At 36.6% G+C, this 14592-nt stretch overlaps 1 protein-coding gene across 1 annotated transcript; it reads left to right on the top strand.

Annotated features, from left to right (window-relative positions):
• Positions 1-2744: 2744 nt before the first annotated feature.
• On the top strand, positions 2745-3782 carry LOC141906278 (G-protein coupled receptor 52-like). The gene has a single exon (XM_074795522.1). It carries the CDS (start codon positions 2745-2747, stop codon positions 3780-3782), a length of 1038 nt encoding a protein of 345 aa, XP_074651623.1.
• The last annotated feature ends 10810 nt before the right edge of the window (positions 3783-14592 follow it).

Genomic DNA, 14592 nt, shown 5'->3' with positions numbered 1-14592 from the left:
ATATTCTGTTGATTTTTATATATTAGATGTAATAAGTTTAATATATTTTCACTCATTTATTTATTTAATTAATTCACTAATCTGATTCAATAACTTTTTTATGATTATTTTTATTTCCATTTAATTTTTTCAATTTCTTGCTCAATTTTATATTTTCATTCATCAAATCCTTACTAATATTCTCATAGTATAAATAAAGCGCAGCCAATATTAATCCTCCTGCTACAAGATAATGTTTCAAATCACTTTTCCCAGTTGGGATGAAACCATCCATTTATTTAAGAAAGAAATTAAACAGTTTATAAAATATTTGCTAGTTTTTAATTAAATATTTTATAATCATTTTGAAAATATCAAACTTTTAAATGATTAAATCAAATAACAATTAAATTTACGGCCAAACAATTTATCATTTCAACTGTCAAACAATTTATCATTTCAACTGTCAAACAATTTATCATTTCAACTGTCAAACAATTTATCATTTCAACTGCCAAACAATTTATTATTTCAACTGTCAAACAATTTATCATTTCAACTGTCGAATAATTTATCATTTCAACTGTCAAACAATTTATCATTTCAACTGTCAAACAATTTATCATTTCAACTGTCAAACAATTTATCATTTCAACTGTCAAACAATTTATCATTTCAGCTGTCTTATAGTTTCAACTGCCAAACAATTTATCATTTCAACTGCCAAACAATTTATCATTTCAACTGCCAAACAATTTATCATTTCAACTGCCAAACAATTTATCATTTCAACTGTCAAACAATTTATCATTTCAACTGTCTTATCATTTCAACAGTCGAACAATTTATCATTTCAACTGTCTTATCATTTCAACTGTCAAACAATTTATCATTTCAACTGTCAAACAATTTATCATTTCAACTGTCAAACAATTTATCATTTTAACAGTCTATTAGATATTTAAATCATTTAACTCAATTCAATAATTATAATGTAGAATTGTTACTCTTTACGCCAGTTTTTATGTTTAATTGTTTCATAATGCTTTGATTTATGTGATTTTAAATATTTACCTCCGCAATAACAATGCACTTTTTCATTAGGATTGAATTTTCTAAATTCATCATCTAAATTACATTGAACTGCAATATCTTTAAATGATTTTTCATTATCTAATTCACATTGAATTCCAATATTTGATGAATTTTCATTATAGATAATTTGTTTATTATCAAAATTGAAATAATATAATTGTCTTTTTTCAATTCTTAAGTTAATCAAATCATTGTAATCTTTTGAAAGTATTATATCATCATTTCTTTCATTGAAAGGAGTTTTAAGAATATTAATTATGTTTTCATCTAAAGTTCCTTTAAAATTCAAAACTGTATTGAATATTTTAGGATTTTTAACGCCATTATCAAAAGTATCTACTAGTTCAGTAATTAAATATGTTTCATTTGATGATATTTGATTAATCATAGTTATGTTATCGATTTTATAATGTCTTGCGGACACTAAATTTGTTGCTGAAATATAATTTTTAATGTAAAACTGTGAAAATGATTTATTGGTTTCATTGATTTCGATTTTAAAGTTGGGTTCTTCTTCTTTCTTCATTTTTATAACAAAATTTTTATTAAAACTCATTCAAATATAAATATTCACTGTTCTAAATATGAATTATTTCACTCACACTTTACTCACACTTTTAATGTTTAAAAATCTAACTCATACAAATATAAATATTGAAATATGTTTAAAATATAAACTATTTCACTCACACTTTACTCACACTTTTATATTCGTTTAGTTATCCATTTATTTTACTTATATTTTTACTCGAAATCTGTTAAAATATGAATTATTTCACTCACACTTTACTCACACTTTTTCTAGCGAGTAGAAAATGAAAAATAAATTCGAGCGTGTGAGAATTTATTTTTCATTTTTATGAGTTTTGCGAGTAATTCAAGTAGAAATTGTTATTATTTTTATGTTTTTTCATTTTTTACGAGCTCGACCGTTCGACCTTTGGCCTGAAAGCCCATTACCCCTATTACTGTTGAATATAAACGGAGTGCTATCTCGCACGTCCTACATGGTCGCCGCCATATTGTTAATGTGTAATGTGTAATAATATTTTGTCGTAACTTTGATGTCACCGGAGCAGTAAATGATGGTAATTTTAAGCGCTCGCGTGTCATTCGAACCCGTAGTTATACAATCGCGCTGAAATCATAATTAATCGTAAACACAGTGACCTGTTGCTATCACTGCACTGAAGTACGATGAATGATGTCGAATCATAACCATATTGCCGATTACGGGTGGTCACTGCAACCACAATTCATATTGCCTACGATTATTTCTTTCACTGGAAGTGTTAATAACATTTTTGTTTGGTGAGCGCTGAAAGAATCTATACTTCTGCTGTAAGGTTCAGTTCAGTAGCGTCAAATTATCTTCATTTTCCGATACGGATGTGGTTTGTTTAATGTAAACTCGCCTCAAAGCGTCAGGCGACAAATAACCGACACGTAGAAATAGCAAATTACATCTCACGGGATCACAGTCAACACGAAAGCAATAGTCGATTTGATTTTTCAGAATATCCGCGTCGAAAGATGCTACAAAATAATGATTTCGAAGCGTTCACAGGGATTCTGCAACCAATGCCAGTGAATGCAGAATGTACCAGACAGATTAATAGAGCGGACAGCCTAGGATAAATTTGGCTATCGGATATAGGTCATCTTGAAGAATGAATGTCACTACAAATTCTACTCAGGAAACAGTTGATGGAAGCTACGTTCATCCAATCCCGTCCGTGTTTCGTGTTATATTCACATCATTCGTTACATTCGCTATAATTGTGTCGAATATTATAAACCTGACTTGTATGCGGCATTTAAAGCAGTTACCAAAAACATCTCGTTTGTGCCTTTTAAATTTGTCTTGCGCTGACATTATGGTTGGATTATTTGCGTGTCTACCGTCAATTTATCCTAGCTGTATAGATAAATGGCCGTACAGTATCGATTTCTGCCAGGTCTCCGGCATGTTTCACGGCGTTTCTGTCACCGTGTCAATTTGGTCACTAGGCTTAGTGAGCATCGATAGACATCTAGCCATCACTCGCCCGTATCGCTACGGCCAACTTGTAACGCCTTGTCGTCTTTATATCGTTTTCGGGGGTTTGTGGCTTGGAGCTAGTATCACCTTCATGACACCAATATTGCAATCACTACCCGAGTCCTATTACAAGTATAGCCACGCAGAAAATATGTGTGCCATGTATTGGATTGACAATTTTTGGTATTGTCTGATTACGGGTATTTATATACCGATTTTCTCTGGATTGATTCTAATGAGTACGTCTTGTCATATCGCGAAAATCGCAAGAAATCAAGTGCGACGGATTCAGAATTTGGAAGTAATCGAACACGAGGGGAAGGTATCGAAAAGCGATATGCGGGCGATTCGAGTACTTGGTACCACGGCTATAGCTTATTTCTTATCTTGGGGAACTTATACTGCTGTGGCAGTCGTTAGTTCAGGTGATGTCCGAGTTCCGGACGTAATCAGTTGGATAGCCACGTGGATTGCTAACTGTAACAGTTTTATGAATGTTATAATTTATTCTTACGTTAATCGTATGTATCGTAAAATGGTTTGGCGTTTGCTTGTTAGTGTCATAAGTTGTAAGATCAGGATGTTGACTACAGAAGGCATTCGTCGTATAGGTGATGACATCTCTGACGAGATGAGCAACAATAGAGAAATGGTTGAAATCGGATAAACATTCACAGGATTTGATATGACCCCCACGGAGGTCTCCTTCATGCGTGGTAGGATTTCAACATTTTCGTGTCATTAAGTGCACTTCCGCAATTAAGAGGTGTAGCTTATTGTAAAGCAGCTTTCAAACTACATTTCAATCAGTCTTTTTTATACCAGGAAAGTCGTGGTACTGGTTGTTATATTGTACATTCCGAAACCATTTATTCGAATGATCAATATATGGATAATAGCTTAGTATATTTTTCAAATAGATAAAATTCAATTATGAAAAACCCACCATTGATTTTTGCTCATTTTGTAGTACCGGTACTCTCCATGTGGTATTAATAGACATGACATGACTAGGTACAGTGATACGTATTTCAGGACACATACAAAGTTGTTATGATGGTGCACGTTTTCTTAAGGCACTTTTTATACGACATTAATAGGTTTTCACATTATTAGATTTTCTGATATTGCCTTTCAACAGAAACTCTATTGTAAGTTATTCATTCCCACGTTTACCTGTTTTTCTTTCACATAAGAATCGCAAAACGATCGATTTCTCTGTCAGAATTCCTTATAGACCTTCATGAACTGTTCAGGATGTGATCAGATCCTATGACAAATAATATTATGGGGATTTTTGCTAGGACCCTCTGTTGGAGGCACTATTGTAAGATGCCGCAGCCTGGTAGTACCACAGTATATATCTTTTTTACAGCCCGATTATTTAGAAAATAAGATTAATGAAAACTTTAGCCAATTTGCAGAAACTCATTACCGCTGCTTGACAGATGTAAATTTGAATTCTCATATTCGAAAAAATGAATAAATCATGGAAACCCAATAGACTGCACTTTAATCCCTGAAGGAACTGAAAAAATCTCGTCTAGGCCAAACCTTGATTAGTCCCCTCCCCAGATAAATCGTGGAAGATAGAAAAATGTTCAAATTACGTATGTCTACAGACATACGTATCTGTATCATCGCACCGTAGAATTAATATCTGTATGTCGGAGTCATTAACGCATAGCAAAACCAAAACATCTCAGATTTACACGAACAAAATGTAACCGATCAGTAATTCTACATCGACACACACCGCATTATTCCTATTTGCCCCGTGGCAATAAATGATCTTATGTGAACACCACGTAAGCCACAGCAAACGGCTAGACGTAAACACTGTGTACAACACCTTGAGTGATGGAATATAAAATTCAATCCGCATCTATAGCGCTAATATTTGCCCATCAACTATATACCTATCAATTCAATCTTGTAGCTGTAAGCGCACGATGCACTATGCAATATATACATAACCTGTATATAAAGTTATATACAGGTTATGTTCCGATGACATTTTTCCAAATCGTCGCGCCTTATGAAGCTCTGCTTCATCTGAAGGTTGCCTTTCTTTATTATTGAAGTACAGTGCGTATTATTGACTTCAGATGTTCAAGATTCGTATTGCGTCTTGTAAGACGTATTTCTGCTAGTACTCGTAGTTCATCGGTAAAATAATCAATTGACTTTCGTTGCTAATGACGTTTGTAATGAATTCTTTTCAAATCAAATCAATTTGATTTGAGTTCTATGTTTTCACTAATGCTCGAATAAAAAATTCAATATTTGTATTCCGGTTTTTCCTCCTGTTTCTCCTGCTGTAATTTTATCTTTTTCACTCTTGTTTTCGCAACTCTGTAAATAAAAGAAAACGACTAGAAAATGTTCACGCAAGAGAGCTGAGAATATCTCTCGGTGAATCCTGAGTGCAATATCGTCATTACATATATTCTCCAGCGTTAGGTTCTGATTTTACGGAGCCACGCAGTCGACGCGGGGAAAATGAAAACTTGTTTGTGGGAACGAAATAATCTTATCGTTCGAGCCGAACAATTTTCACCGGAACGAACTAATCTTTTCGTGGAAAGAAATGTCTTTCTTCGCGGCCACAAGATAATGTGTTTTTGGATAAGTATTCACATGTAGACTTTTTTTCTAATGATAAGTGCCAGTACAATATAGCATACGCACCTGTAATGGGCTCCGGCGGTGAAAATAACCACGATTAGATCAATGACTTCGACAATAGTTAGCATGCTACCACCCAAAGTTAGTCCCAGCAAACCTCCGATATCACCTAGAATTCAAACTTTCCAAAATGTTTATGTGTTACTTCCTACAAACTACGTTTTTAATGATAGTTTTAGAATTTTAGTTTAGCCTAGCGCGCGCACATCAAGATATAAATCCGAAACGCAAAACAGGGACGTTTTTCTGAATTGTTTCGTGAGACCCGAAATACGATACACGTGATTGCGCGCGTGGGCAAACCGAATCATCATCGAAAGATATCTATTATGTATACACACACAAGTTGTTTCGTGTTTCGGATTTATTTCTTGCTGTATGCACTAGGCTTCACTATATTCATAATTGATTAATAATTGATTTGTGACATACTCCACAGCATTCCGAGATCGTAGGCTGTTCGGATGGTATATTTGTAAATGGACATCTCTTTCATGTGGATACTAACTCGCAAAAATGTACCGCTGAAAATACGTCGTTGAGATTATTACTATTTGAATTATTATACGTATATATCAGTCATGTGGGTTCATAAACCAGATAGTTTCAAAACTTAACCAGTTTAATGGGAATTTGTAAATTCGCACAGTCATTCTTTCGACGAAAAAAAGCAATTCGTTTTTATACTATGAAATAGGTCTACCTCATTTCCAAGAGTCCTACGTTCTGCGTTTTGAATTTATTCGCTTGGTAAGCCATGTCGTTCTTTATATCCGACTCCAATGACGTGATGTGTTGTTTGATATCGACCAGGGTCTGATTGACTCCATTTGTCATTTTAACGGCATCAGGGAAAGTCATGTTTTTGGCAATAAATGCCTGCCTCACTGTAGGCAAAAACTTTGACAGTTCGTCCAAGGTATCGAAGAAAATCGTCTTATTGCATAAGGGGTTGTCATCCGCTGATAGGTAAAATACTTGAAGTGCCGCATGGTAAATTGAATAGCCATGTTTCCTAACGATGGCAATATAGTTAGGGGAGTTGCCATAAGCGATGACATCTGCTTTACAGGTACTAAATAACATTCCATTGATCTGCTTTGCCTTAGGGCTTATCAAAGTATTTGTCGCATGGCTAAACAGTACATAATTCAAAAATCCCTTGATTTCCAATAGCTTTTTACCAGTGTTTTCTATTTCAATGATCGTTGTCTCGTCGGAGCCGTGGTAGAAAAGCCCAAGATTCTGGAGTACCCTGCCGTAGACAAAGCCACCACGAACGAAATTGTAGTCAAAGCCAGGATTTCTTCCACTAGTCATCTCGATACCGTTGTGTTTAAGAGCGTTTGGTGAATAGAGGGCAGTTACTTTTGAATATTCGAAAGTAGTTTCTTTAAGTGGTTTACAACAGTGTTTTTCGAGTTCATCGTCTGAAAATGGATGATATATAATATAGAAATATTAGCAAAATGCTTTAATGACATAATAACATTGCTACTGGATACTAGGTGAACAATAGATGTAATGTGAAATCGTATAATTACCGAGAGCATTTCTAACACATGTTACTTCATCGATGATACTACACGTTCTTATTCTTGAATTGTTTTGCAGCATTTTTTCTGTGGATAGACAAAGATCGTTTGGATGACGTTTTTACGACGGCGTCCTGGGGACATTAATCTATTTTTTATTTTCACTTTTCCGGCCAGAAAGGCGCAGAAAAGTCCGCCATGTTTATCTGCACGTTTAGAAAGGCGCAAAAAGTCCGCCATATTTATCTGCGTGTTTACCCTTCGGCTTCTTCAATTTATCTTCATCATTTGAGATTTTATAAAACTAATGTTGTTTAATTTTGTTAACAGCGAGATATTTTCTTACGGTCTTCGAAAATGGGATATGAACAGTTGCACACATCCATCACGTGTAAATGTTTTAGCAGGCTACCGCAAATATTCTGATCGAAGACATATCCACTAGGGGCTCGCGATAGACCCGTTAAATCCAGTTGATCGACCGTTATGCACCCGGCTTCCGTTTCTTGTATTTCTACCTAAATAAATCGAAATGAAGATATTGAATTACATTGAGAAATGCATTCATGTCCTCTTTTAAATCAATGCAGATTTCTAATGTATCTTTTACTAGAATATATTCATATAAACCTAACACGAATCTATATCATTTGGTGTTCGTCCTTTCACATAATATTATATTCCTATTTCAATTACCATATTTTCTCGAATGCCGACGTCGACATCCTTGGTTGCTAACAGTTTAATGAATGAACCACGTGCTACCATGGACGGTACCAAATCTCGTTTGTGAACTGCCATTTTAATCGTTGAACCTGGATTTTGATGCAGCATGTACTGGGCTTCGGTTGTCAGAAACAGCTGAAGTGTATTGTCTAGAAATGAAAACAAAATTGATTCCCTTAATCTGTTCTGTTCTACAAAGTTCAGCGCAGGTTACGAGGACTGTGCAGTCATTACGCGTGGTTGGTTTGGTTAATGGTGATTGTAGTTGACTGTATGCGCATTCATTCAAAACTTTGATTTTGAACCACTCACTTTCAGGCAACGTCATTCGAAAAGTAGGGGAGGAGCATGGCGCTGGGGAACATGACACCAATGAACATGGGTAGAAAACGCTCAAATTATTAGATTGGGAATCGGTCGATACGAACCTGAAAACGAAAGACAATAACGAAAGAAAGTCAAATTATTGGAGAACAGCTGTAGAAAGAACATGACATGTATAGACATGTACAATAAAGTCCGACGCTGCGAAGGAATCGAATCGAATAGCTGCCAGCTGACATGATCTGATTTCCATTTTTTAGATAATTCTTTTTTGCTCCAAATTATACCTAATTTTTCGAGCACAAAAACACAAGTAAAAACATGGAAATATAAGTTTACATACTTCTGCACAATGCCTTATCATACGCTGCAAGTCTTCTTAACAACTTTCTATCGTTTGAATTAAACAATTTACTTAATTAGTGATTAGTTGGGTTAACTGTGAAAAATTGGGGTATATACACATTTCGCAAGTTCGAAAAGTAATTGCATTCCAAAACATAATGGAATTCGTCACCAATAAATGGTGAAAAAGTCAAACCCATCCTCGAATCTTTCCACTGTACGAAACGCTGCCACACTAGACCTAGTGCGCAACGCGTAGCTTAGATGATGTCATTATCAGAAATCCCGTTTTATTTTAGGCCGGGATTTCCCATCTATTCATCCGTGAAATTTGCCTCAGCGATTATACAACGAGCATTGTGATGATTGGCCGGTGTGATTGGTGCCGCAAGTTTTCTTGCAAGGGGCGGATTTAGACCGTGTCGACCGTGTCGCCCGACACGGTCGGAATTTTAAAGTTCCTTTTTATTTTTTCTCTGTATCAAAATTTGCCGTTGTAACCACCTGAGATACACAATAGATATTTTTCCTAAATATATAACCTATGTTTCTTGACTAGATGCCTCTCAGAGATGGCCAGAAAGCTCTAAAATGATAGTAAAATTTCAAAAATATTGCTGATATGCCTTTCCGCCCGAAATTAAGAATATATGCCCTTTTTATTGGTCGACATGGTCACAACATGCCCCTGGAACCGCCCTGCTTGCGGCAAACCTGCGCATGTACCTGTGAACCCGGTCTAGAGTGGCAGGGGTTCATGCCGTGGCTGAGTCTAGCGATGCCATCACGTTCGAATTCGTGCCGAGGGAGGATGGTCAAACCTGGCTTGCTATCAGCTGCAATACCATAACGTTGTCCGTTGTCCTATAGTCGTTTATATGCACTAGACGTATCGGCCCCACTCCGCGCGGTTGCGCCACCGCGCGGGATTTACGCGAAGCAGCAAACACAAACATGGCCACTCTCTCAATTTTCAATGATAGAAATCGTGTGTACATTTCAATTATTTCGGCTGTTAGGGTTTTAGGGCACAATATAAGTTGATGATGTGATATGGCGATGTTAATTAATGATAATTCCGCAGTGAAGCTAGTCACGAACGGTGCCGATTGAGTGTACAGCTGCCAAAAACACTGAAATGTGCGTAGTTGCGTAACTATTTGCAGTGAATTGCAGACGAAACATGAAGCCTTAACGGCCGTTTAAAAAAATTATACCAACTGCAATTGTAAAATAAAAATGAGATAGAACCTAAGTTAAAATTCTGGGCATTTCTAAAATGTTATTACTAATTATTAGTCAGTGCCGAACGTTTAGTTTTCCAACAATAATGAGGGGTGGTAGGTAGTCATGCAATTCAAGTCATCATTTATTACACGTTACTTCCGTGTTGTTGAAAATCTCGCGAGTCCTGGACCAAACCCCAATGAACAATGGGATCTGTGTGCTGGCCACAAATGCACACAGATCACACTACACTACCCATTACACACTCCAGTACCCACAGCTTTCATATATCCATCCAAATATTTAGAGTGTCTTTCTTCCTGGATTATGTAAACAATGACGTGACCTATTTTAACCTCCAGAATTGGGCAAACTACATACAAAATATAATTGCTAGTAGCTCTAACTACTAGCTTCATTACAGTTATCAGTCTTAGAGAGGGGTTTCTCCCGGATTTTCTTCATGTTTTCTTCATTGAAATACATCTAAATGGATTTTGAAATGAAGGTGGAAATTTTACAGTAGAATATAAACCTTCCTCAACAGTAAAACTACCCTATACGTGTCACAAAAGTGTTAAAAGTGTCAAACTTTTTTGGACAAAACATGACGGAAAACTCTTAATAACAAGAATAATCATATAGTGCTGAATGGAATATAGGAATGCATTCGTTTTTTAGATTATGATTTCATTATGATTTGGTTATCATGCTACTATGCTACTAAGAGCGTCGGATGATAATATCATAAACATTTCCTAAATCTAGTGGCACATTTTCCTAATTTCACAAACAGTCACTTACCAGTTGATGTCACTTTTGAAAGAGGTTTATACGTGTAGCATGCACCATCTTGGGTGTAGTGTATTTCCTCGGTTACTTTTCCTAAACTATTGTTTTTGAAACAATCATTTCCTTTCCATGAACATCTAAAATGTAACATTGGACATAATAGACAATCTAATTCCTATATCAACTAATTTTACAATTGGTTAATCATTTCTGAATACGCATTTCTGCATAGTTACCTGAATTTGATGGTGTGTTTTGCATGGGTCATAATTATTGGATTAATGCTCAATTTAATCGCATCCTTAAAACTGTCTAGGTGGTCATAATCTACACGGGATCCGTAATAGTAAGCCCTGTCGGTCTCTACTATAGCACTGGTATGCAGGAAATATACATTCTTATGCCAGGGGATCCGAGGATTGATCGCTGATAATCCGTACATCATATGATTTCTGTCATGAAAAAAATAAACAACACAACAATGTTATCTTTGTCTGTATTATCTGTATTGTAATTTCAGAATATTGAGACTGCAAAGGTTTATCCAGGGGCGGATCTAGAATTTTTCGAAAGGGGAGGGAGCTCGAGGGCGTTGTCCCGAGGTTTAGAAGATTTTGAAAAATCGTCAGAAAGATGGTTGAATTTTACGGTATTTGAGCGATGGTTTCTGTAAAAACTATGAAAGCCTGCTGATGAGTGATAGTGCCGCGGCCCAGATGAGGTGTTGATAATTTTGATGAGGTGGTTCGACCTGTTCGATCCCCGGTGAGTGCGCGTAATTTCACACGTTGGTTGAGAACCTATGGTGGCTGATAAGGGCCATAGTGTAGAATTCCTGGTATGTAAATAAGGGCGCCAGAACGCCAGAACGCCAGAACGCCAAAACGAAAAAAAAGACGTCCAATTTTCTCTGAAAGTTCGTTTTGGCGCGCCAAAACAAAGTTTTAACAAACAAACTTTTAGAGAAATTTCGACGTTTTTCGTTGTTTTGGCGGGGGTGCCAAAATGAATTTTGTTTGTTTTGGCGCGCCAAAACGAACTTTCAGAGAAAATTGGACGTTTTTCGTTGTTTTGGCGGGGGTGCCAAAACGGAATTTTCTTTTTTTGGCGCGCCAAAACGGACTTTCAGAGAAAATTGGACGTTTTTTTATCGTTTTGGCGTTCTGGCGCCCTCATTTACATACCAGGAATTCTACACTATGGCCCTTATCAGCCACCATAAGAACCCGAATTGATATCGGTAAAACCTCATCCTCATCCTGCGTGGACAACATGATAATGATAAACAATATACATGAAATAAGTAATAGTAATAATAATATATAAATCGCCTGAAGGCAGTCGAAATTAGAGAGAAGTGACAGTGACATAACGCGCACTCACCAGGGAGCGAAACCGGGTCTCATATGTAGAAAGCAAGCGTGCTACCCAGTAGACTGACTTATGGCTTTTCTTGCCTGTACCGAATTCCGGAATCTGCTAGGTATGGCTATGAATTTCAGAAAGGCTCAAAGGTTCAATATTAACTCACAACTGTAGAACAGGGTCAAAATTCACTGATTATCCGCATTCTGATGTTTATTCTGAGTTAGTTGGAATAGCTAGCTCGGAATATTAAAACCTAGAAATTAAATTCATTTGAAAAAACCAGCATATTCCGGAGAATTTATTTCCATGTCACAGAATTAACGCCTGCGCTAGTGCAAAAAGTCACCATCAGCTATTTGGCCCGGGACAACTGTCACACGGGTGCCAAATGAGCCTGTTTGGCCCGACCAAAAACGTCGGACCGGGCCTGAGCCAAATCGTCTCCGTGTTTTCGCGGCTATTGTTTTCAGTTATAGACATGTATTTCAAATCCGACACTGAACTTTTTACTACGGTTTAGGTAAAATAGAGCATTAGATTTTCAAATGATTTATGGGCTAAAAATAATCGCGCCGAGAAATTTACATAGTCGGATAAGAATGAACGGCACATTTTACTGTAAACCTAGGAATTATTGCAGTCTATGTATTCTGTATGAAATATGAAGCATCTGCTACGCCTTGAATCCACAAAAACCTGTATCTCTACCGGGTGTATACCGAGTCTGATGATTTACATTCAGGACTCACGTCAAAAATTAGTTGCGTGAGTTAAGTTCAACGTGAAACTATGCTGGGATTGGGTTTGATTTAAATCCGAGCCCAGTTCCACAGTTTTATCTGAGTTTGAATTGACGCAGAATCCCGCTCCACAGCAATGTAGGTTTAAATTTGAGTTTTTGGAATCCAGGTCAGATAACCTTATTTTGACTCCTTTTCTGGCGTTACCACATATCATAACTAAACCGTGTTGTAAAGGCTCCACAGTGCGACCTCTTTTTATATTGCTAATTGGTATTTCAATATATACAGATCACATTGTTCAATGGGGTTTGGTCCAGGACTCGCGAGATTTTCAACAACACGGAAGTAACGTGTAATAAATGATGACTTGAATTGCATGACTACCTACCACCCCTCATTATTGTTGGTAAACTAAACGTTCCGCACTGACTAAAAATTAGTAATAACATTTTAGAAATGGCCAGAATTTTAACTTAGGTTCTATCTCATTTTTATTTTACAATTGTGATTGGTATAATTTTTTTTTAAACGGCCGTTAAGGCTCCATGTTTCGTCTGCAATTCACTGCAAATAGTTACGCAACTACGCACATTTCAGTGTTTTTGGCAGCTGTACACTCAATCGGCACCGTTCGTGACTAGCTTCACTGCGGAATTATCATTAATTAACATCGCCATATCACATCATTAACTTATATTGTGCCTTAAAACCCTAACAGCCGAAATAATTGAAATGCACACACGATTTCTATCATTGAAAATTGAGAGAGCGGCCATGTTTGTGTTTGCTGCTTCGCGTAAATCCCGCGCGGTGGCGCAACCGCGCGGAGTGGGGCCGATACGTCTAGCCAATGTCTTTTAACAAGTACATTGAATATATTCCCTAAAAAGGAAAACAGTAAAATGAATACATTTTGAAATGTTTTGGGTGATTTACGGTAGTCATTTGTCTAAATCTTAGTATTCTTTTTCAAATAAAAGGAAAATCATAAGCTTTCGGGCGGGTCAATATTTCAATTTCAACGATACGTTATTTTCAAAAAGGATAAAAAAAAATTCGGATGGGCCAATTTTGGACTTCAGAATATCAAGAAACAACGTATCCTTTTATGTTCGGCTGACATGCAGTAGGTCGAAAATACGAGGCCAGGGGTTATGGCTACGTCCGAGGAAGGTTAGGGCCGTTGAGTAGGCTTAGGGATAGAGACGTCGAACTAGGGTTGGGGCTAATGTCTGCCCCGGTGAGGTCTTTTTGGTAGTTAACTCCCCTCTGACCAGCTGAAATTTCCCGACGATGGACCTAATAAAGTTAGTGGATGGATAGAGTAACGACATCTGACTGGTTACCACGCACACTAATCAGATGATCCCTTTTCTATTGGTTTGCACGTTACATGGGCATGAATGTTTGAGATCCCAAGTTCGAAGCCTTATGGATGAGCTAGAATTAAGTTTTTTTGCAAGAACTGTGGAAGAGTTTATATTTCTATGCCCTAGTTGTATTCCTCCTATCTAGTCAGAGCCCCAACACCAACCATTGTGATAGGCATATTCCTTCGTAAAAGTGTCCGTTACAAAGAGTGCTGCAGATTCAAACTGGAAATATTTTCAAAACCTGAAAAATTGAAAATTCTGATAAAGAATCTGCACATGAATAACATGATGAAATGAGAATAAAAATTACAGTTCAAAAATTGTTTAATTCTGCGTGATATATGGATGAGGATTAT

Source organism: Tubulanus polymorphus, chromosome 5, assembly GCF_964204645.1.
Source record: "Tubulanus polymorphus chromosome 5, tnTubPoly1.2, whole genome shotgun sequence".
Lineage (NCBI taxonomy): Eukaryota > Metazoa > Nemertea > Palaeonemertea > Tubulaniformes > Tubulanidae > Tubulanus > Tubulanus polymorphus.
Note: the sequence above shows the minus strand (reverse complement) of the source record. Positions and strands in the feature narration are given on the sequence as shown.

What these genes read in the sequence shown, in the direction of transcription:
- LOC141906278 (XM_074795522.1), top strand. Translation starts at nt 2,745, where the DNA reads ATGAATGTCACTACAAATTCTACTCAGGAAACAGTTGATGGAAGCTAC.